The following is a 25943-nucleotide window of genomic DNA, read 5'->3' as shown; positions in this document are numbered from 1 at the left end:
GTGAATTCTAATAGAATATACTAATGTTTTAAGAAACAAAGGACCCCAGCTACAGAAAATATTGAAAGTATAAACATCATTCTTCCAAGATGCAATAAGCGTTGTGTAACTTCTGCAAAATTTAGATATTGTCTTCAAAATCACCTAATCAGTCATATAAAAGATGGTAATCATATCCTCTCTTGGAAAATTTTCTGTACATGCCGATGAAAACCATAGTTAATTATTCTTGCCTTCTACAAATTATCTGCTTGCCTAGACATGACTGAAGACAAGTATTCATGGTTATTTCATCAGGCCTCTGATACAAATGCAGACAACTTTTGTTCTGTAATAAATGTCACCGTAGTCATGCAGATGTTACTTTGCAGGATGAGTCATGTAACATAACTGAGCAAGCAGATGCATTTTCCAAACTAGCAGTATTCTGTTACTTTCTCTGTCTCTCAACCAGTTGATGGCAGTTCTACGGTATCTAATTATTAGTACAGTTATGATACTCACTACCTACTGCTAATGAATAACTTGGCATATCCCACTTCCTGTAGCATTCTCATGCGTTATATGATCATGATGACTGTATGGATTCATGCATCAGTAGAGGTCTCCCTAGATAGCTAAGTTACAAATTAGTTAATATTTGAGTTTTGATTGTGAATTGCATTAGTTTGCGAAACTTTGGTCTTGTGATACTTTAAATACACAGGAAGACAGTGTGATGGAATGTCATTAATTACTTCTTCACTCACACCACACTTGTAAACTTCTATCACTTGATGTTTTGATTATCATACAGAGTGGTTGGTGAAGGTACTTAGTGTTTAGTTTTAGGTATTGACTGTTTGGTCTCACGTATTTAAGTGTTTCAAGTAACTTATTTATTTTTTGGTGTTATACATTTTGTACAATGGTGTGCAAAACTTATGGACAATAGTACATTTTGCACAGAAGGTCACTCCTAAGAAATGATACTTATTCAAAGACAATAGTTACACTGAAGTCACCATAATTTATGATGGTACTCTGGGTATTACAAATGGGACACTGTTCTTAATAGAGAGTGCAACATTATGTCCCCCCTGATTATAACAAATGAACCAGCAAAACAATCATGTTCAATTAAATTCCTAGGTGCATTATGTAGTGATAAGTGGGAACATGTAATGCTCTTGAGTCAGAATTTAAGCTGCACCATAAAGAGTACTATTGTAACTCCATGAATAAAGCATGTTGTGCAATAGTTATTAACACAATAAATCACTGCCACAGGAGACCCATTCTTAGTTGAGTGAGAATTATTGCATTTATTGTTTCAGTAAGTTTACTGAGGAACCAACATATGAACCCATTATTACATAAGTATGTCATCCACAGACAGAATAGCATGAACATAAATTGATTGAACAAATAATTTGCATGCAATAAAGTAACCAAATAAACAAATAAAAATTCCACAATTTAAAATTAATGCATTTTCACTACCAGGCAAACCAACAATTATACAAGAACATTAAGAAAAATGAGAGAGCATAAATAACTTATATGTGAACACTACATAAAAATTTTGAAGCCAATGTAATACTTCAGATGGCATGTTACAAGAGACAACAGGTTAAAATGATGGTCACATACCTGAAGAGCCACATAACTGAAAAATGTCCATCACATGACAAATGCCTTGCGATCTTGGAAGTATGACAAAACACATCAAACCAGCACATTCAGTAGAAAATTGAAAATATGTTCATCATAAGGAAAGTTGGAAGAAACTTTGAAAACTGCTTGACCAAAAAAAATCTTAAAATAAAATACAAAAGACAAGTAGGTATTTTTGGAAACCTCATGTTTATTCAAAATACAGTATCAAATCATATTCCAAATATAAGAAAGCAATTAAAATTCTCACTAATCTCTATGAGCCTTGAATCATGAGCAGAGCTTTAAAAAAAAAAAAAGCATTTCACATGAAATACAGCTCCCTAAAAGACAGTAGTGTATGGGTATAAACAGCAGCTGACTTCCATCCATCTCTGAAGATGCATATCATTATCACCCATTTTATAATATATGATAACCACAAACAGTACACACATACATATATTTTACTTACATACACAGCACTACTTCTGTGGTCTTCACCAGTGTTAAGATGACTAGCCAAAGTGAAGGATACACAACAAATATTATATTTTTGCATAGTATATATAGCATCAAGATTCTTAAGATGCACGCTTTTGTTGAATTCTAAGTGACAAAACAGCTTATAATTTCCTTGCCTATCAAGTGTACTGAATACTAAGTGGTACCTATGATTCCCAAAGTAGATAAAGGATTTCTTACAAAACAACCATGTTCTGGTCTCAACTTCAGTAGGTACATTGAAGTATTAATTATAGTCATGTTTGTATGACCCCTATGTAGCAGTTAGAACTGCAACTTCTGGAAATGTCAAGCTGTATTAAGGGATTTGCAACGCTGTCACAGTTTCTTTGATCTCCCTCTATCACAATTCAACACACGTGTCTTCAAAATGTTAGCACCAATAAATGATTTCCTACATATTACAAATGTGTGATCCTCCTCCAATGTGCATTGTTGTAAGAACCTTGCAGACACCAGTTAACGAAGTTTATTTGCCTCAAGTGGCACATTTGTGTGTATTCCTACATGCCTCCTCAGACTGCTCAAATGGGAAAAAGTTTTGCCACAAATATCACATTTGTGAGGCCTCTCTCCAGTGTGTATTACTACATGGACCTTGAGATGTCCCAAGTCAGTAAATGATTTTCCACAAATTTGACACTGATGTGGTTTGTGTCCAGTGTGTACTGCAAGATGCCTTTTCAGACTGCCCAACAGAGCAAAATCTTTTCCACAAATGTCACAAATGTATGGGTTCTTTCCGGCGTGTTTCAATTCGTGCCTGTTGAGAGCATATAGCTCATCAAAAGATTTGCCACAGATTTCGCATTTATGTGGTTTCTTTCCTGTGTGTATCAATGCGTGGGCCTTGAAAGTATCAAACTCAGCAAAAGATTTGCCACAGATATCACATTTGTGGGGTTCTTTTTGAGTGTGTACCAATGAATGACTCTTTAGGGTACTCAACTGAGTAAAAAATTTGCCACATACATCACATCTGTGGGGAGTCATTCCAGTGTGTATTAATGCATGCATTTTGAGATAACCCAACTGAGTAAAAGATTTGCCACAAATTTCGCATTTGTGTATTTTATCATCAGAGTGTACAGCTCGATGTCTTTCGATATCACTAACCTGAGCAAAGGCTAGTCCACAAACATTACATCTGTGTGGTCTTTCATCACTGTGGACTGCTGTATGCCTCTTACAAGCACTAGCCCGTGCAAATGTTTTGCCACAAACACCACAACCGTATCCACTATTTAAAGTGCAGATAAAGGCATCGCTCTTGACATTACCACCTGCAGATAAATTGCTGTCATCATCACTTCTGTCTGCTTTCTCTCCAGCATGTGTCATGGTATTTGCATTACAGATGGCATTAAAGGAGTCCTTCAAAGTATTCTCTATTTTCTGGGAGGACGAATACTGTTTCTCAGTTTGTTCCACAACAGAAACTTCTTGCTTGATTTGTTGCTCATTTTCACAGTCATGTTTCCCATGATTGCCAGCAGCTGAGACTTGATGATTCCTATTCATTCTCAAAGGTTTGTTCAAGATTACATAACTGGGAAATATCTCACCATCCAATTTTCTAACATAGATAGGGGGCTGCACACCATTGATGTAGGTAAGACGCGTTATGAGTTATCTTCCTCTGATGTCAGTCCATGTGTGTAAGTGCACATGGGAACATGTCAATTTTCTGTGTTTATCTCCTTCAGCTCACCATGGACCACTCCTTGAAAAGTTTCTTCAAATGAAATGCAACAGCTCTACCAGTACTTTGAATCAACCTGAAGAATGAGAAGAAAGGCATTAAATACTGATTTATAAAACACACAGAAATAAAAGTTCAGTGTTCACCAAAACTAGAGTTATAAATCAGAAGTCAGGCAAGTATATATATATGGGTATATAATCAGCCAATGTTAGATGTTTCAAATTATCACAATATTCTGTCAGGAAGACAGAATTTTGCTAAGGTTAGGCCATTTTATAAGGAAAATTACCAGAGAAATTTCAATAATGACCAACCTCATTACTGCTGACTCAGTTTGCTGAACTTTTAGTAGATATTTTAATTCAGAAATGTCTTAATTTTTTAAAAATATGCTGTTTCAAGATAGTGGTTCATATCAGTTTATTAAAAAATCAATGTAGAAGATCTCTGTTAAGTTTTCCCAAAATAGTAGACTTAATATGTTTCAGTTTTAGCTAAGACAACAGATATGTACAATATTAGATCCTTACTTCTTTGATGTTCATCTCATATGTGAATATCCTCCAGCTGATTATACCAGAGTTCTTATATATGACTAGTAGTAATCCATAAAGGGAAACCGAAGAGTGGAATAAGTAATGATTTTAAAATAGTAAAATTACACTACGCACATGCCTTTTCCTTTGTTTTTAAGGATACTTTTAGGTTTGGGTACACTGCTACAACAGCCACTTAAGTGTATTTGATTGAACTGAAATCAACAACTAGAGCAAGCAGAAACTTTTTTATTGGCTACCTAGTGAACCAAGGGGATACTGACTGCATATAAGAAGAAACAACATCATTTCAATAAATGAAAAAATTACACAAATTTGGAGAGGGATTAATGAATGCAAAAGACACACTCATAGACTGTTTCGTTGGCACTGCAGCAAATATGAAACCCCATGTTAATTGAAATAATATATGAGACGATGGCAATAATTGTAAACTCACCAGTACATCTTGTCAGATATCCTGAAATATTTTTACAAGTCCCCAATAACTGGTTACCTGGGATTCAAGAAGACCCTTAATTGATTCAGATATAGGTCACATCTCGAGAATGCACACAGTGGAGGCTACCATACTGTATTGAGAGTCTGCAAGGCAGCTGATGATTGGCCTGCCCCTCAAATATCTGGAACTCATCATTCCAGCTACAGGTAAAACATTCCCGCAGAATGGAACTAAGACAACTTTCAGGTTCCTGGTGGGTGCAATGTGTGGTATGGGCATTAAAGGTTTGTGTGTGTTCCTTATACTGGCATTTGCAGCTTTGTTCTTGTACAAGTAAGTGACAGACTGCTGTTTTCCTTTATTTTTTTGTATTGCCAAGTTTTCAGAGGTGTAACGTGTGTTCTGCAATTGGTGTAGAAAGCATTCTTTTCATTATGCCCCCAGGAACCATGGAGATGGGGTGGTTTCTCTGGCTTAGTGATAAAGGTAATCATACTATGGTTATAGTAATAATGGAGAAGTTTTTACAGAGTAACAAGGCTAACTTGTGGTTGCTGACAAGCCTTTTCAGTAATTAGATGGGCAACAGTCTGGAGATTGACTCATCTGACCTTGTAGCATATACTCAAGATGACATGGCAAGAGTACTGCGAACAGCTGAAAGCAAGAGAAAATTAAAGCTGTTATTTTTCCCTAGGGTGTGCGGCTCTAGTGTGTGAGTAAATGAAGATGAAAATGGCATCCTATTGGATAAAACATTCTGGAAGTAAATTTGTCCTCCACTCAGATCATATGGTGAGTATTACTCAGACATAAGTCATTATAGGGAAAAACTAATTTGGCACATTCCACAGGTCAATGTGTGGAATTACAGATCCCTTAATTTGTTACTTAGGTTAGAGAATTTAAAGAGACATGGATAGGTTGAAGTTTAAATGTATTGGGAATTACTGAAGTATGGCAGCAGAGAGAACAGACTTCTAGCAGGGGAATACAGGGTTATCAACAAAATCAAATAGGGGTAATTCAGGAGTAATCTAATAATGAATAAGAAAACAATAATGCAGTAAGTTACTATTAACATCATAGCAAATGTATTAGGTAATCAAGATTGACACAAAGCCAACACCCACCACAACAGCACACATTTATATGGCTCCAGTTCTACATATGAGGAGACTGAAATAATATAGAATGAGATAAGAAAACGATTCTGACTGTAAAGAGAGACAAAAATTTCACTGAGATGGGCATATGGAATTCAATAGCAAGAAAAGGAAGAGAAGGAAAAATAGTTGGAGAACATGGACTGCAGAAAGGAATGAAAGGGGTAGCTGACTGGTAGTATTTTGCATAGAGCATAGCTTAATCCTTGCATAAAAACAACTAAGAAACATGAAATGGTTGCATACATGGAAGAGACCTGATGACAAAGGGAGTTTTGGAATCAGATTTTAAACTGCAAGTGTTTGTAGCCATAGATGAAACTCTTAATCTACTGCTTATGAACTACACATTAAAACTGTGGAAATATGGAAAAGGCAGTAAATTAAGGAGATATGCTCTGTATATATTCAATGAAGCACAGATTGGAGATAGTTTCAGAACAAGTATTAAGCAGTGATTTATTGAAATGGGGAAAAAGGATTCCCATAATAATTTCTAATGTTGAAACTACTTAAACTTATGATCCCATATTTTGCCACAATGAACTGAGGACCTAACAGCAACTAAATACCATAGAAGTATATTAGGTTGGACAGGGGAACAACACATTTGGCTAATTTCACGTATAAATAAATGAAGATGTATAACATTCAAATTCAACTAAAAGACTTTTTTGAAAAGTAATACTTACTCAGCATATGCTGGACGAAAAAGATCATGTTTTACACATACAACTATAACTGAAACCATGAGCTAAATTAATATAACCAAATACAAATAATTATATTAAATTAGTCATCACTTTGGAAATGTTAATAGATACATAAAATCTAAGACCAATTTTGGAATCAGAACGAAAATTCCTGTAAGTTGAGACAATTTACATACAAATTCTCAGTCGTTTTAAATTTCATGAAAATTTCACTATTTTATTTTGCTATGATGGTAGATAGGTTTGTGGAAACATCAGTTCAGTCCAGTCTAGTTGCTACAGTATTAGATGTGTTATTACTTATTATAAACATGTTTACACTTCATTTTGTGGCACCACAACCCTTAAACTGGTGGTGAAAAGGAGAAACATCATGTGCCACTTCACAGTTGTTTGGGATTACGAGACTAAACAGCGATCAGTCCTTCACTCAAGAGATGATATGTGATACTGTCCATAATACTTTGTAGTGTCAATGTGGAGGTGTCTCATTATACAAAATAAAAATTAAATATCAATCTGGTACGCTCAATGTGGAAGGAACATAGGACGGCAGGTTCCTTCCGGGAAAAATGGAAGGACTGCCATGCAGCATTAGCTTCCTTGATAGTGCACAATTTTTCTGAGGGCCAGTAGCCTAACAGATGTTCCATTTCAATATGAGAAAAAGTCTCATTTGTACCCGAAAATCCATACCTGAAATTGTCAAACTGATTGCTGAATGAATAATTTCTTCTCTAGCCAAACAGTCAGCCACTTCATTCCCTGGATCATGCACATGACGTGGGAATCTGAGAAAGATAGCTGAGTAGGCAGTACAACTAAGCTCAGAGAAAACATCACAAAGAGCAGATATTGGAGGGTGATCAGAGTAACACCGACGAATGTCCTGGAAACTGCTCATTGTGTCACTAAAAATTAAAATGTGGTTGAAAGAGGCTTGTTCAGTAAAATGCAGTGCTCCGTTAATGGCCATCAGTTCCATCATAAAAACGCTAAACATTCCTGGAAACAAATGTTGAACCTGACTGGTGGAAGATGTAAAAGTACATCCCATCCTATCCATGGTTTTAGACCCATCAGTGTACATGACTGTAGCATCCTGAATCTTCTGAAGAACAAAATGGAATAGTTGCTGAAAGGTCTTGGCTGTGACATATGTTAGCTCCTTGAAATAGATCAGCTCTAATTCATGGCCTGGGCACTAACCAAGGGGTAGGTGGGGAGGAGGGGAACACTCAGAGAGCATTTTTCTAGGTGTAGGCACCGGTAGAAGGCCTAGCGAAACACTACAAGCAGTAACTGCTCCCAGCGGAGTTTGCAAGTGATGGTACCATCAGAACTTCGGAGGGAACATTCCTGTTTCAGAAAGGAGACTGTCTATGGAAGTAGTCCAGAAGGCACCTGTCTTCCTCCACAATGATGACAGGGACCAACAATATTAAAGTGAAGGTGCCCCTGAGCAAAAAAAAACTGGCAAACACAGTCCAATAAAGAGGAGGCAATGGCTTGGTAAATACAGAAAGAATCACTAACTACACCCCAAGACGTGTGGTCAAGGAAAAAGAGAGTGTTAGGGTCTCATATGCAGCTAGTCTTCAGCTGACAAACATGGGGCAACTGCGTCAGCTTTTTATTACAGAGGAGTTCCAAAAATTGGGACTATGCAACAATATTCAGACACTGGTTACCCAAGGAGAGTTCTATGCCAGGATGGACTGTAGTACAATCACAGATATCCTGACTTTTGTCTTCACTGGGGATAACTGAAGCCATGGGAAATGGTCGAAGTGAAGGCCCTTTGGATGGCACTGTGATTGGTGCATTGAGATATGGTGCAGGGTTGATCAACAGAGGTCACTATCCCATTGATGCCAATAAGAAAGAGTGAAACACTTAGCACAAAGCCCTGCAGGGCACCGGTCTCCTCGACCCTTATAAAGCTGAGCAATATGCCAGCTCTAACACAAAACAACTAGTGGGATAAAAACTGATTAATGTTGTATGTCTTATGTCTGGAAAAAGATTGTAATAAAGTATTGGAGCTTAGAAAGTCTGTCAGACTGCTGTTTCCGACCCAATCAGATGGTTGCCTGTGCATCAACTCTCCCAAAAACTACACTGATATGGGGACAAAATGCCTTGCGATTCAAAAACCCAGCTTAATGATTGGGCTACTATGCTTTCAAGCAGTTTTCACAGCACATTCATGTGGCTAATCGGTTGTTTCTGGACACAGGTTTTGCCTGTTTTAAGAATTGGGCTGATGATACTATCTCACCATTGTGAAGGGGAAACATATTTTGGTCAAATTTGGTTGAAGACACTGAATAGCTGGAGTCTTTGAATAACATTCACATGCTGGATCATCTGATTATGAATCGAATTCGAATCAGGGACTGGGCCCATAGCATTTGATGAGTAGTCTGAAGCAATTCCCAGTAAGGGAAAGGAACATTATACAACTCAACATGATGAGGTTAGAGGATAGGGACATATCTTCAACTCATCTTTTAAGCATTCAAAAGGTAGCTGGATTTGAGGAGGCCACTGACACATCACAATGTGAGTCACAAGGTATTCACAGCAAGAACCAATGCATTGGAAGAAATCCAGCCATGAAGGATGTGAGTTTGGCAGCGCAGTAGATTATGAAGCTTGGCCTACACCAGGGATGAAAATGAACGTGTTCTCAATTAGGAGTACCACTTACGAGCATTCTTCTTCCTGCACTTAATGTGATAGCAAACGTTAACATAAAGCCATTTAAAAGTAATGAGGGTGCTCTATGAAGGATGTCATTTCAGACACTGCATTGTCCTTTGATGGCCCTGGACAGCTGTTTCAATGTGTTTGGTCTACCATGGTACTGGCTGGCACTGGAGGGGACATGTACAAATAGCAGCTCCAGCAGCACAAGTGACCACACTGGAGATGTTCCCCACAACTTAATTGATGAAATCTGACAAATATAAAGTGAAGGTGACAGCAGAGGTATATAACTGCCAGATGGCTCTCTGAAGTGCCTAATTTAGAAATTGATCTGTTGGATGGTGACAAGGAAGTGACAGGATTACTGGAAAATGATTACTGTCACAAAGATTGTCAAGTAGTGACCTCTGTAGTGAAGAGATTGGGAGAAGAGATCATAAAGTTGACAGCTGGAAAGGTGCCACTGGTAGTACTAAAGGGGGTATGGGTACGTTACTGAGCGAACACAAATCAAGATAGGAGAGAATTGTTCAATCAAAATCTCTACCACACAAAATGGTACTTCCCTACAGGGAGTGGTGCACATTAAAACTGCCAAATAGAATGAAAGGGCGGGGGGGGGGGGGGGGGGCAGATGGATTACAGTAGTCATAAAAGTAAGCAGCCTGTCTGGAGGTGAATAAATGTTACAAATGGTGGCTGTTGGGTTCATTTGCACTAACACTGCTACTGCTTCTAATACGGTATGGAGGGAGATCCACTCACTGACGAGGTCTCTATGAACCACTGTACAGATGCATCCAGATGGCATCTTACATGTATTATTCTGACAGAATGCAAAGTAACTTTGAAAATTGTGGAATGGTCATCAGTGAAGCGTGTTTCTTGGAGAACTACACATATCACAGAACAAGATGAAACTGCTAGTTGTAGTTCCAGCAGGTGGCCATAATATCCACGCAGTTCCATTGGATCATCATATTGAGGGTGTCCTGGTTAGCTGTGAAAAGGTCTGGAGAATAAGCCACGCCCCAGGACCACTGTCTGTCACCAGTACGATGGGTTGGTTGGGTTGTTTGGGGGAAGAGACTGAACTGCGAGGTCATCGGTCTCATCAGATTAGGGAAGGTCGGGGAAGGAAGCTGGCCGTGCCCTTGCAAAGGAACCATCCCAGTATTTTTCTGGAGCGATTTAGGGAAATCATGGAAAACCTAAATCAGGACGGCCGGATGCGGGATTGAACCGTCGTCCTCCCAAATGCAAGTCCAGTGTGCTAACCATTGCGCCACCTCGCTCGGTACCAGTAGGATGGAACAACAGCAATGAACATTGGTTCATAATCTAATGGCATGGAGGGATTCGGCACCTGCACAGTCACCAGAGGAGCCTTCTTCTGAGAATTCTTCTCTTTCACAACTTTTGGCAGTACAAGGATGGAAGAAGAGCTAGCAGTCCTGCGACCCAGAGGCTGTGGTTCCTTCCATCACTGGCTGGTGTTGTGTGTGATCTGTGGATTTCCAAGGAGAGGGGGTACTGAGAGCAAGCCCTATCATCAGTAGATATAGGAGGAGGAAGGAGGAAGTTGTTTCTTCAGCTGGGGGCAAGGAGTGTTTCACAAAGATAGTGGTGCAGGAACCACAGGTGGGGAGAGTGATGGTAGAGTTGATTTTGAAAAAGTTGAAGCGTACTCTGATTAAAATTACTTTGTGATTGACGTTTCAGCAAGTCAATAGTAGGTGCCCACTGCCAACAATATTAGTTCTCTCTCGAGCACCATGTGCTCTCTTTAATGCCTGTTTTGTAGGTGTGTGTACATGCCAGCAACACTGCTCCCCCCTCCCCAACCACTACAATGTGACAATCACGAAGTATCTTTAATCGGAGTGTAGGCGCGGAGATATCCATGACTTCTGAATAATTTGTCATCATGTTAGTTGTACGTATAGGTTTATATCTTTGGCTTGCCTCAGTGTATGACAGATAGTCAATTGATTTATATTCTTTTATTTTATTTTCTACTTTCAATACTGGACAAACTGGTGAACTTAGAGGATGGTATTCTCTACAATTTGTACACAAAGGTGGTTGTCTGCAAGGACAACCTCCATGAAGTGATCTTCCACTGTTTCAACATTTTGGATCTGGCATGCAGTGGGGTGTCATGTGTCAAAAGCATAAGCACTGGAAACAACTAGTGGGTGGTGAGGCATAAGGTTTCACATCATGTCTACACATCACAACTTTAACTTTTTGTGGAAGAACATTTCCATCAAAAGCGGGGATGAAAATGCTGCATCTATTTCATTATCTTTAGGATCTTTCAGTACCTGTCAGACAAAATGTACACCTCACGATTCTATATTAGCTTGCAGCTCTTCATCTGTCTGGAGTGTCAGGTCTCTGTGAAAAATAACTTTTCGTCCCATACTCAGAGTTTTATGTGGAATAACAGTCACTGGTATATCATTGAATCTTTCATGTCTGAACTGTTTGAGATTATGCAGCAGAGGCAACTTTAAATAACAGTGATGCACATAACATTTCTCCCAATGAGTCTACCTATGTGTTCAAAAAAAAAAAATAATGGTTCACATAACAGTAAAAGTATTTCCACCTATTCTAGTACACTCTGGGTACCAAGTAAATTGTTTCGTTTCCAGTCTTTTGGTTCGTCTCTATTCTCATAAAGCAGCCACAGCAGGGAAAGTATTTGGATTAAAGCTTATGACCATTACATTGGTTCAGTCTGATGTGTTTCACATACAAAATGTCACCCAGTTAAAGGAAAGGTCATGTAGGATGATGCCCACTGCTGCAGTCCTCATGCCTCATGAAAATGGGCATCTACTCCTCAGCATGAATGGGGAGCTAGCAGCTCAGGCATCTGCAGTATGATCCATCTGTTTTCAAAGGGATCTACTGATAGGATACATAATGACCCCATCATGTTGGGCTGGCTACTGCATTGGCTTCTAAGTGTGTATTTGAATCTACATGGTTATTGTGGACAGAGGCTGAAGTCCGTTGGTGCTTTTTAAGGTGTTCTTCACAAGTCATTCACACTACAGGAAAAAAATTCAGCTGAAAAATTGCTGTATACAGTATATAGATCTAAATGTAAACAAAAGGAAGTTGTTGTTGTTGTTGTGGTCTTCAGTCCTGAGACTGGTTTGATGCAGCTCTCCATGCTACTCTATCCTGTGCAAGCTTTTTCATCTCCCAGTACCTACTGCAACCTACATCCTTCGGAATCTGCTTAGTGTATTCATCTCTTGGTCTCCCTCTACGATTTTTACCCTTCACGCTGCCTTCCAATACTAAATTGGTGATCCCTTGATGCCTCAGAACATGTCCTACCAACCGATCCCTTCTTCTGGTCAAGTTGTGCCACAAACTTCTCTTCTCCCCAATCCTATTCAATACTTCCTCATTAGTTATGTGATCTACCCATCTAATCTTCAGCATTCTTCTGTAGCACCACATTTCGAAAGCTTCTATTCTCTTCTTGTCCAAACTATTTATCGTCCATGTTTCACTTCCATACATTGCTACACTCCATACGAATACTTTCAGAAATGACTTCCTGACACTTCAATCAATACTGGATGTTAACAAATTTCTCTTCTTCAGAAACGCTTTCCTTGCTATTGCCAGCTTACATTTTATATCCTCTCTACTTCGACCATCATCAGTTATTTTGCTCCCCAAATAGCAAAACTCCTTTACTACTTTAAGTGCCTCATTTCCTAATCTAATTCCCTCAGCATCACCAGACTTAATTACACTACATTCCATTATCCTTGTTTTGCTTTTGTTGATGTTCATCTTATATCCTCCTTTCAAGCACTGTCCATTCCATTCAACTGCTCTTCCAAGTCCTTTGCTGTCTCTGACAGAATTACAATGTCATCCGCGAACATCAAAGTTTTTATTTCTTCTCCATGAATTTTAATACCTACTCCGAATTTTTCTTTTGTTTCTTTTACTGCTTGCTCAATATACAGATTGAACAACATTGGGGAGAGGCTACAACCCTGTCTTACTCCCTTCCCAACCACTGCTTCCCTTTCATGTCCCTCGACTCTTATAACTGCCATCTGGTTTCTGTACAAATTGTAAATAGCCTTTCGCTCCTTGTATTTTACCCCTGCCACCTTTAGAATTTGAAAGAGAGTATTCCAGTCAACATTGTCAAAAGCTTTCTCTAAGTCTACAAATGCTAGAAACGTAGGTTTGCCTTTCCTTAATCTTTCTTCTAAGATAAGTCGTAAGGTGAATATTGCCTCACGTGTTCCAGTGTTTCTACGGAATCCAAACTGATCTTCCCCGAGGTCGGCTTCTACTAGTTTTTCCGTTCGTCTGTAAAGAATTCGTGTTAGTATTTTGCAGCTGTGACTTATTAAACTGATAGTTCGGTAATTTTCACATCTGTCAACACCTGCTTTCTTTGGGATTGGAATTATTATATTCTTCTTGAAGTCTGAGGGTATTTCGCCTGTTTCATACATCTTGCTCACTAGATGGTAGAGTTTTGTCAGGTCTGGCTCTCCCAAGGCCGTCAGTAGTTCCAATGGAATGTTGTCTACTCCGGGGGCCTTGTTTCGACTCAGGTCTTTCAGTGCTCTGTCAAACTCTTCACGCAGTATCACATCTCCCATTTCATCTTCACCTACATCCTCTTCCATTTCCATAATATTGTCCTCAAGTACATCGCCCTTGTATAGACCCTCTATATACTCCTTCCACCTTTCTGCTTTCCCTTCTTTGCTTAGAACTGGGTTTCCATCTGAGCTCTTGATATTCATACAAGTCGTTCTCTTATCTCCAAAGGTCTCTTTAATTTTGCTGTAGGCAGTATCTATCTTACCCCTAGTGAGATAAGTCTCTACATCCTTACATTTGTCCTCTAGCCATCCCTGCTTAGCCATTTTGCACTTCCTGTCAATCTCATTTTTGAGACGTTTGTATTCCTTTTTGCCTGCTTCATTTACTGCATTTTTATATTTTCTCCTTTCATCAATTAAATTCAATATTTCTTCTGTTACCCAAGGATTTCTACTAGCCCTCGTCTTTTTACCTACTTGATCCTCTGCTGCCTTCGCTACTCCATCCCTCAAGGCTACCCATTCTTCTTCGACTGTATTTCTTTCCCCCATTCCTGAAAATTATTCCCTTATGCTCTCCCTGAAACTCTGTACAACCTCTGGTTCTTTCAGTTTATCCAGGTCCCATCTCCTTAAATTCCCACCTTTTTGCAGTTTCTTCAGTTTTAATCTACAAGTCATAACCAATAGATTGTGGTCAGAGTCCACAGGAAGTTAAACCTAGATAAATAGCCAGGTCAACATCACAAATTTTCACCTTGGGATAGAGATTAAGAGAAATAAGGATAATCAGCAATAAGAGATAGCAGCAGAAGAAAGGATGTGAGTGCTGCAATATCTAGGTGCCCCATGTTTGCTACACAGTACTCATGAAAGAGTCATGATGACCCTGAGGGGAAGTAGCACTTGAGATTTGTCATGGGTCACATAGACCTGCAGTACTTTTTTTAATTTCTGCGACTGTCAACCAACTATGTACATAGAAAATAGTGCATAAAAGCCTGATGTATCTGTGAGCATTATTTGTGAGTTATTTATGAAATAAATACTGTGCTTTGATTCATCAATACTTATATTACATATAGTTTTAAAAAAATGACAGTTCAAGTAAACTTCAGGACCAGAGACCTGGAATCTATTGTAGCCATTAAATTCATCACATAATACTGGTGAAGTCAACAAATTGAATTTGTGGTGTGTTACACTGCATGGAGACTCCAACTTTATTTTTATCAACCCCAAGTAAGTGAAGCACCACAAGCAGAAGATCAAATAGGTAAGAAGATAAGTCTCAGTAGAAATCCTTGAATAATGCAAGATACACTGAATTTAACTGACAAAATGAGAAATCTTTAAAATGCAGCAAATGAAGAAGACAGAAGGTTCTACAGATATCTAAAAACTGAAACTGATAAAAGTGCAAAATGACTAAGCAGAAATTATTAGAGGACATACTTTGGAAGGCTTTAAAAGCAAGGGAAAAAATAGATGCATCCTACAGGGCAATTAAAGAGGCCTTTGGTGGAAAGAGAAGCAGCTTTATGAATATCAAGAGCTCAGGTGACAAGTGTGTATGAAGGAAAGTAGATAAATCTGAAATATGGAAAGACTACACAAGGAGGACTATACAAAAAAGAACATGAAAGATGAGGTAACTGCAGATGAGATCGGAGATATAATACTGCATGAAGAAGTTTACAGAGCACTGAAAGACCTATGTCAAAACAAAGCCTCTGAATTATATGGCATTCCATCATAAGCTACTGAGATCCTTGGGAGGCCAGCAATGACAAAATTATTTCATCTGGTGTACAAGATGTATAATACAGGCTAAATACCCTCAGACTTCAAGAAGAAATGTAGTATTGGGTTTGATAGAGCAGCAATCAGTCATGGAATTAAGTTGCTTTAATATGACATAGTCACAACGCAGATCAGATTTCGACCTGTGTCAAGTCATTATCAATGCAGTGCGGAATTGTAGCAGTTGTTTGTGCTAAAGTGAATGCTTACACAGTTCAACGATATTGAGTAACACTGCCTTGTCTGATCATTAACGTGTTTGCCTAATGTAAGTACAAGACAAAGGCAAAGAAAAAGAAAAAGACTATTTACATAACAAACTGATTTTTAAGCTATAACAATAAAATGGGCTGTTTGAAACAAAGCAGGTTGAGGATTGTATGGCACATGGTAATGAGTATTGAATGGAACCTCAGGGATATTTGGTGACCTCACTAAGTAGTTAGTCTTGCAGCAGCATGGGGTGCCACTGGTTTCTCCATAATACATCGTCAATTCTTGTGTGACCAAAACAGAGAACAAGTTGATGTACTTTAGGATAGCTCAAATACCCAAATACTGGGATTGGAACAGGTGGAAGCCATTTCTGCTACTGGATCAGGTGACAGACCAGTTCAAGAAGTGAAAAATGTTACTGGGAAGTTGGGCAAAACCAATATCAAATCCTTGCTGGGACACAGAGGAGGAAAACAATAAGAAAAGGAAGGGAAAGAATGGCTCCCTAAATATAAATATACGGAACTAAAAAGCCCTAAATCTAAGACCTTCCCTCATCCCCCCCCCCCAAAAAAAAAAGACTGTCTCAGAGTGAAGGGAGTAAATAGACCCCTTCCACAACCAAGACAGGACACAAGAGAATGAGGGGCAAGTCTACTACTCCGATTTCTCAGGATAATTGGATCCAGGAAATGCTTACTCAAGAAATAGAGAAATGAACCTACAGGGTGTATACGCAGACAAGGAAAACAAAATCCCCGATTTTTCTCACATTTCCCGGTTAAAAATACGCTTTCTCCCGGGTGAAAATACACTTTTTCCGTGTTAAGTGACAGTATATTTTCCCTCAGAACTGCAAAACTCATCAATCCTTTGAATGGTTATGGTTTTATACATGGGCATAGAATTTCCCGCCACTTTAGAAAACAAAACTCTCAGGGAAAAAGACACGTTTTGGAAATATCTTTGATCTGCAGCAACATGTGCATAGCGTATTTTGGTATTACGGAAGTATACATTAGAATTCCACCAAAAACCGCCTGTTACTTTCTGAACCATTGAAGTCGAGATTGCGATGTGTTTTTGTAAGCCAGTCATAGCTCGTGTCACATGATCTCGCCAGCCGATGACAGCGTATATTCAGAGCATAGGACACGTGATGTAGTCAGCCAACAGCAACATCACTGTTAAGTAGCATGAACACACAAACAAGGAAAGTTAATAGTTTACATTAATATACAAGGTGTTGCTACAAGAAAAGAAAAGCTTTCTCATTTAATGTTGGTCTCTAAGGTTATTAAGCTGCAAGAGAAACTAAGCCTTCGCATGTAATGTCGAACTCTCTCGCGCGTGATACACTTTAAGATATATCACACAAATGTGCTTGTAAAATTTTTAATAATGAGATAAATGTCTGATCTTCAGGGTTTGAAATTCTTCTAAATGGCTTGTCATTAAAGAGTTGATTTTTAAATGAGAGTCAAACACTCTGTGATTTAAGAAATTCATGATACAGTCTTGCACATAGTTCAACTTACATAAAAGCATATTTACTTTGAAAGTAATGAATTCCAAACCAGCATTCGCAATATTTTTCTGTGACCTATTAGAAATAGATTTGTTTCGGCAGTTGCCAGAGAGCAGGGATAACCGGCCACACCGCGCTTGTACAGCTACCATGACGTAGGAAGCCCTTATGTATGTACGTGTAAAACATTGAAAGATCATACATTATGTCATAAAAGAAACAAGACATCATCAGAGGATACCCCAAGAAAATCAGAACTTCATAAACTATACTAAAATGTGCACATTTAAAATGCATATTTAAAGTGCACATTTGTATGTCCAGATTTACAATGCAGACCTTGACCAGATATTAAGCTTTTCAGTGTGGTTTTTGGGATGTAAATTTTCTTGGAGCACTAGTACTGTTTATATCATGTTTGGTTCTTTATTATGGCATAATGTCATATAAGAGACCTTTGGAGATAAGAGAACGACTTGTATGAATATCAAGAGCTCAGATGGAAACCCAGTTCTAAGCAAAGAAGGGAAAGCAGAAAGGTGGAAGGAGTATATAGAGGGTCTATACAAGGGCGATGTACTTGAGGACAATATCATGGAAATGGAAGAGGATGTAGATGAAGATGAAATGGGAGATATGATACTGCGTGAAGAGTTTGACAGAGCACTGAAAGACCTGAGTCGAAACAAGGCCCCCGGAGTAGACAATATTCCATTGGAACTACTGATGGCCGTGGGAGAGCCAGTCCTGACAAAACTCTACCATCTGGTGAGCAAGATGTATGAATATAATAATTCCAATCCCAAAGAAAGCAGGTGTTGACAGATGTGAAAATTACAGAACTATCAGCTTAATAAGTCACAGCTGCAAAATACTAACACGAATTCTTTACAGACGAATGGAAAAACTAGTAGAAGCCAACCTCGGGGAAAATCATTTTGGATTCCGTAGAAACACTGGAACACGTGAGGCAATACTGACCTTACGACTTATCTTAGAAGAAAGATTAAGGAAAGGCAAACCTACGTTTCTAGCGTTTGTAGACTTAGAGAAAGCTTTTGACAATGTTGACTGGAATACTCTCTTTCAAATTCTAAAGGTGGCAGGGGTAAAATACAGGGAGCGAAAGGCTATTTACAATTTGTACAGAAACCAGATGGCAGTTATAAGAGTCGAGGGACATGAAAGGGAAGCAGTGGTTGGGAAGGGAGTAAGACAGGGTTGTAGCCTCTCCCCGATGTTGTTCAATCTGTATATTGAGCAAGCAGTAAAGGAAACAAAAGAAAAATTCGGAGTAGGTATTAAAATTTATGGAGAAGAAATAAAAACTTTGAGGTTCGCGGATGACATTGTAATTCTGTCAGAGACAGCAAAGGACTTGGAAGAGCAGTTGAATGGAATGGACAGTGTCTTGAAAGAAGGATATAAGATGAACATCAACAAAAGCAAAACAAGGATAATGGAATGTAGTGTAATTAAGTCGGGTGATGCTGAGGGAATTAGATTAGGAAATGAGGCACTTAAAGTAGTAAAGGAGTTTTGCTATTTGGGGAGCAAAATAACTGATGATGGTCGAAGTAGAGAGGATATAAAATGTAGGCTGGCAATGGCAAGGAAAGCATTTCTGAAGAAGAGAAATTTGTTAACATCCAGTATTGATTGAAGTGTCAGGAAGTCATTTCTGAAAGTATTCGTATGGAGTGTAGCCATGTATGGAAGTGAAACATGGACGATAAATAGTTTGGACAAGAAGAGAATAGAAGCTTTCGAAATGTGGTGCTACAGAAGAATGCTGAAGATTATATGGGTAGATCACATAACTAATGAGGAAGTATTGAATAGGATTGGAGAGAAGAGAAGTTTGTGGCGCAACTTGACCAGAAGAAGGGATCGGTTGGTAGGACATGTTCTGAGGCATCAAGGGATCACCAATTTAGTATTGGAGGGCAGCGTGGAGGGTAAAAATCGTAGAGGGAGACCAAGAGATGATTACACTAAGCAGATTCAGAAGGATGTGGGTTGCAGTAGGTACTGGGAGATGAAAAGGCTTGCACAGGATAGAGTAGCATGGAGGGCTGCATCAAACCAGTCTCAGGACTGAAGACCACAACAACAACACAATGTCATATGTGCTAGAAGATGAAAACGTGCACTTGAAATGCAGCATACAGTTGAAACTAGCCAGTTCTGTGGAATAAAACATTTCGTTTCAAATACATTGACTGCCTCTGCGGAAAAGGTTAATAAAAGTCAAAATTCTTTAGCAAACAGACAAATATAACTTCATTGTTCTGCAAGGCAATTAATGCATGACTGTCACAAAGGCGGAAATAAAATAAAATCTGAAACTAATTGCATATTTTAGCCTTCTGTAATTATGTGAATGTATTTTAATTCACTTGACAGCTCTGGTCACAGATATCCATTTTGTTTTCATTTGAGTGAGAGTAAATGAAGGGGAAACAGCAAAATCACTAAATGTAAACACGGGTCACGTGGAGACTACCCACTGTAACTCAGACTGCTCTGTGCATTAGTCCCGGATCTACGATATTTGCTAAACAGGTTGATACTAAAAAAAATCGAATTTTCAAAAATATGTTCATCTTGTAGTGCATATCTTTCTGAAAAGTCTGAAACATTAAACATATGCGTTCAAGGAAATGTAAGGCATGTTATTTGGTCTTAAGTGTGCCAAAGTGCAGAGCCACGCCTCTTCATACAACGTTCTTCTATCGTACATCACTGTATTTCGCTCTGTGGAGTTGAAATGTGTATATTTTGTAATGGATTCCATCAAACTATATTCAGGACAGTGGAAATTGAAATGTCCTGTGGTGCCTCTCCTGCTCCTAGTTGGCCAGTTTGACAGCCTGTCCCTCTTTAAAAAAAATCTCACAATTAATAGCAGATGGGATTATTTCTAATCGGGAGAAAAAGAACTCTTCAGAAAATTTCCACTCTTTATTGCCTACTAGCTAATAACTTGCTGTTTTGTGTGACAGAATTAAATATAGAATACATAAAACCAATAAAGACAAGAGACAAGCAAGAAAGTACACATTTCTTCAATCCTTGGATCCTAGCATTTTTTTTCTCTCTCTAATCTTGCTACAACTTTACATGGTGTGCTTTCCTTTCTGTGAAAGAATCTTTTACCTCATCAAAGTTCGTCAAATGTTTTGCTAAATGAAAAATCGAAATGTCGTTATCTAATACTGAAAAAGCTATTAATACAAATAACACCCAAGACTGGTGTGGTTTCTCGATTTGATTGCGTGTATTTTGTCACTATCTGTTAGATAAAACAAAATAGGCCTTTCTAATATTGCAGCAATTTTGTAACACACACCAAATAAATGAGACTGTTTTGGCACAAATGGTCATTTTTATAACATGACAGAATATAATTCACGAAGTACCAATATCAAATGTCTATTAGGCCTATTACTATGTTAGGAAACAGTTTCACATCTCATTCATATGCACTAGTTTCTCAGGTATGGGATCGAAAAGTAGTATTACGAAATTTTTATTTAAATTTGGAATTGTCTTATTCTTCCATAATTTTTGTGATGCCCTGTTTCTTCTCCTTCCTCATTCTAACAAGCCGTCACCACCAATTCTGTAGCTGTTCCTACCACTGTCAAAATTTCTTTGCCGATTAACATGTTTTCCATGTAACTTCCGGAATAGAACTTAAGCAGCTGCTAGCTGGAGACTGTTCAACTGGTCCTTACTAGTGTAGCGATCTGGCCAATAATTTTTTCAAAATTTCATTTTCTTGGGTACAGCGAGAAGATAATATGTAATCTTTCTCACCTGTTATTCCTGTTAGTCGTTTATTTCCATTCTGGTAGTCTGAATCTATGGATTTCGCTAGTAATTATAAGAATGCTGATTATTCGCAAACGCAATCAAACACATAATCAGACAGCGATTGGCATTCACCCATTTGGTTTTACTCCACTCAGCTTGTATAGCCCCGTCCCCTTCTGTCTGCGGAAAGTTTATTTCTAGATGCGACGACTATTCTCCTGACAGAGACATCACATACACTACGCACGCATTCAAAAATCAACTTACGATTCATTATTCATTCAAAAATCAACTTAAAATGTGTTCAAAAACCAACAGGGATGCGTTCATATGAACAATCGATAGACCAACGTGCGCTGGATGCTAGGAGCTTTGTGAAACACGTTTTTTTTCCTCAAGAATATGAATTTGGCGCCCCCTTGTCCTGGTAGCATCTAGCTACTTCCTGCGACTGCTTGCACAGCTAACTGCCACATTCCTGTAGCCAGAAGTGGGAGAATCTACTACACAAACGCGACTCAACTGTGTATGCGCATGAGGCCGCTTGTAACTACTAAAATGAATCTAATGTTAACAGATGTGACTTCACGCTCATCGGAGGCAATTTGTTGTTATGAAGCTGAGCCGTAGTAAAAATTTCTGTTTTGAAGAGCGCGCCACAGCACATTGTGTGAAGCAGTCGCCCTCCGTTTCTGGCGGTGGCGCCGCTGTGGCAGTCGCAGCTTTGGTGTCTCCCTCTGGTGGGAAAGGGGAAAGGTTGCCTGTTCACGTGCATTTAAGGGGCGCTATGAGCTCACCAGTCGGTCAGTCTGGGTGAGTCTGGAATCAGTCTGGGGTCAGTCTCTCATCCCCAGCTTGCTAGTCTGTCTCTCGTCCGAATTTGTGGGTCGGTCAGTGTCTGTCTGTCGTCCGGAGTGTTAGTATGCCTTTTGTTTGAATCCACCTTTAAAGCCGGATAAATGAGAGTCTTTCCATTCCGCCAGTAAGAGAACTCAGTGAGTGGTCACCCAGTCAGGGCTTAGTTCCTGCATCTGAGTCTGAGCGTTAGGCCGCCAGTCTGTTCTAGTTGCTCAGGCAACAGCCACTGGCGGTTGGATCGATCGGTTGGTCGGTCACGCCCTGAGACACAAGATGACTTGTCCGCCTCGAGCATTGGCGCATGTGAGGTAGCCACGTGAGTCCAGTGGGCCGCGCCGTATAGCGAGGGGTAGTGGCTTCGCGGCCGACACGAGAGCAACAGGAGTCAACCCACGACGTCGGTCTGGCCGGCGCGAGATGTGACGCCGTGAGACGGGAGATCGGCGCGCCTTCCTTCGTCAGTTGAAGCAGCTGGCAGTGGACGGTTTGGGAGAGCAATTTGGGGGTGCTGCGCCAGGTCTTCTCCACAAATCACAGTTTATTAGAAGTTAAGTGACTGGTGATATGTTGTTTCATTTACTTGTTAAATTCTACTGGTTTTCTTGGTGAGGTCACCAGTCGCTTTGTTTTGGGAGTCATCCCACCATTCTTCTCTGTTTGCCCACCCATGGGAAGGTGGTTATTTATGAATTGGGTGGTCCGTTCTTCCCTTGTGGAGTAGGGGAAGGTTAGAGCAACCTGCAGTTCGGGTTGTTCGGTAATCTCCGTATTAATCTGCCATACGTTAGTAGCTGCCTCTGTCATGTTTGTCGGATTCAGTGTGTTAACGAATTCACTGCTTGGAGTGTAACGGCCTAATTCCTGAAATATGTTTTTATCTTGCCTATCATCTTGAGAGGTGGTACATGTGTACTGTAGAGCATGTTAACTAGTTTGGCCAACCTTGTGTAGTTTTATATAAGATTGCATTTTGTGGGCTTTTATTTAAATGGTTGCCACCCTTCCACCGTAAGACTTTTCTTAGAACTTAAAATCAAGTTGTACCTTCGGTGGCAAGTTCATCTTTTAATTTTAGTGTTTGGTACCATTTCCATCCCTCCTATGGGGTGCATAGTTTGTGCGCTTGTGTGAATTGTTAAAACTTTTAGTTTAAAGTAATCTGGTGTGTTGCAGATCTGCACCAGTGTAGTCTTTCAGAAGTTGTTGCGAGCAGTTGTTACTACATCCGTGTCAAAAGGGAACGGCAAGGTTCTCAGCCCGAAAGCTCATACACTCAAAAATTTGTTTCTTTCTGCCCCTGAATAAATTGTAACTTGGTATTTAGAGGGTGCTTTCTGCTTATAATTTTAAATCTGTTTCTTAAAAAAAAGCTTTTAGGAATAAAATTTCCATTTTTTAAAAGCAATTTGATTATGATTTCATCAGTTACTCCCTGGCAACTACTTCCACGCTCACATAGTGTGATTAAATGTGTTAGTGTTGTTGATGAATCGCTAGTAAATAAAATAAAATTTTAAGAATACTCTTTGAAATTAAATCTATAGTTCAGAAGCATTGCATAGTCTTCCCAAAACCTTTGACACATTTTGCTGTTTGCAGATGCTTGCATGAGCACTGTGTGTCATTGCTGTATATGGCACATTTCCTTTGCAATTTAAGTTATTTTCGTTTTTTCTCTCGTCTATGTTTTACTGTTGAATATTATTCTGCAGGAGCGGGGTACAGTAATATTGTATGTTAGAGTATCGGTTCTTACCAGTCAAAATTACAAAAATTTCTTAAAAAACTTAAACAATGAAAAATTCCCGGAAGTCTAAAAAATTCCCAGGTTTCTCCCGGACCTCCTGGTTGTCCCAGGTCGTATACACCCTGACCTATAGTACTGAGGTCCCTGTTTTTAGGGTGGTGGTTATCCAACAGAGATGTCCACTGCTCAACATCACCTCACAGCTAGAAGAGCTAGTTCAGATTGCTGTCTCCGAGAAGACTGGAGGGGGGGGGGGGGGGGGGGGGAGGTACACAATGGTTGGTTGGTCCCATGTACAGGAGGGTCTATCTGGATAAAGTTGCTCTAATCTTTGCATGAAAGGAGCTGGGAACAGAGGATTGGCTTAAGGACATGCACAAGGTATATACATAGCGGGAGGCAAAGCTGGGTGTTGAGACTTCTGAAAGATGTTCCTCCAAAGGCTCTCTCTGAGAATTTATGTGTGCAGAACAAGAAGGTCTCAACAGAAGATTGGTGGTAACCAACTGGAAATTGTGTATTGATCATTCTCGCAGGATATCATCAGGCTAATTAAGAACAAAGAAAGTGACCGTGGCTGTGAGTTCACAGCTGGAAGTGTTGCAGTAAACCTGGTACACAATTAAGGGACAAATGCCACTCTAAGTCACCTTCTGGAAAGACAGGAGATAGATGTGGTTCTGATTCAGAACATTTGGTAAAAAATGTAGCAGGCCTCTGAGGAACTGGATGCAAGTTGATTTTTACTAGAAATGTAAAAATCCCAAAGCATGCCTTTATTTCAAGAACAGAATTTCATTCACGCCGATGGTGGTCTTTTTTCCACAGACGGTGATCATCATGATGAAACAGTGTGACACTGTGAAGAAGGAAGCTCGAGGGAATTTATATTAGCCTTAGCTTAGCTTCCTTACGAACACAGTGCTCCTCCTTCCCAGACAGTGAGGAAACTGGTTGACAGCTAAATGAGCAACTGCTCGTTGGTTGGGACGCCAATGCCTACAACCTGGTGTGGGGAACCAGCAACACCAACAGCAGAGGCTAGAGGCACCACGGGCGTCTGCGCTTGTCTCTCTCGCACACTGCTACGTGAAGTTACATTTACATGACTGTAGCTCTGAGCTGTGCGTGGGCAATCGAGCTGCACAGAGCTACTGAGAGCCCAATACAGTGGCTGCCAATGCGAACAGCACTGAGCCAAGTTGATTTTTTTTCTCTTAAAACTAAATCTTTATTAATAATGATAGTACAACATAATATCTCCAATTAATCTAAATTTTTCAGTGGTACCATGTTCCTTCATTCAGAAATAAACAGATTCAGGTGGACAATACTAGTAGCAAACTCAGAAATCTATGATAATGATCGAAGCAGATGAAATGAATTAAAATTTGTGCTGCGGCCAGGACTCAAATCCAGGTCTTCTTGCTTGTTAGGCAGAAATGCTAACCATTACACCAATGCAGTACGATGGTCAACATTGCTGCACGAACTACCTAAGGTGAGTGCCGCCCTCCCCAACACAAACTTCAATTCATTTTTTCCCTTACATATTGTCACTACTGCCAGGGCTCTCCGATATTAGCAAGCACCCCAGCATTAGGGTGACAATATGTAAGGGAAAAAATGAATTGAAGTTTGTGTTGGGGAGGGCACTCAGCTTAGGTAGTTTGTGCAGCAACATTGATCATCGTACTGTGGTGGTGTAATGGTTAGCATTTCTGCCTAGCAAGCAAGAAGACCCGGGTTTGAGTCCCGGCTGCAGCACAAATGTTAATTCATTTCATCTGCTTCTATCACTATCATAGATATTAAAGAGAGACTTAAATGTCGCAGGAAAAAATTTAATTATAAAAAAAAACCTCAGAAATGTAGAGACGCAATCAATACCTTCACTGCATGACAACAGTGGT

The 25943-nt window shown here is 39.4% G+C and overlaps 1 protein-coding gene and 1 non-coding gene across 3 annotated transcripts in view; one reads left to right on the top strand and one right to left on the bottom strand.

The window, feature by feature from the left end:
- Window positions 1-1826: 1826 nt before the first annotated feature.
- Window positions 1827-25943, bottom strand: part of LOC124719989 (zinc finger protein 239-like) — a 64512-nt gene continuing 40395 nt past the window's right edge. For both annotated transcript variants that reach the window (XM_047245214.1, XM_047245215.1), the window contains one exon: window positions 1827-3938. In XM_047245214.1, coding sequence (XP_047101170.1) covers window positions 2620-3681 — 1062 coding nt within the window. In that variant the 5' untranslated portion in view covers window positions 3682-3938 and the 3' untranslated portion in view covers window positions 1827-2619. The remainder of the gene's footprint in view (window positions 3939-25943) is intronic.
- On the top strand, window positions 25725-25797 carry Trnaa-agc. The gene has a single exon. It is a non-coding gene; the product is annotated as a tRNA-Ala (tRNA).

This window comes from Schistocerca piceifrons, chromosome 11 (assembly GCF_021461385.2).
Source record: "Schistocerca piceifrons isolate TAMUIC-IGC-003096 chromosome 11, iqSchPice1.1, whole genome shotgun sequence".
Taxonomy (NCBI): Eukaryota; Metazoa; Arthropoda; class Insecta; order Orthoptera; family Acrididae; genus Schistocerca; species Schistocerca piceifrons.
This window is presented reverse-complemented; position numbering and strand designations above follow the sequence as displayed.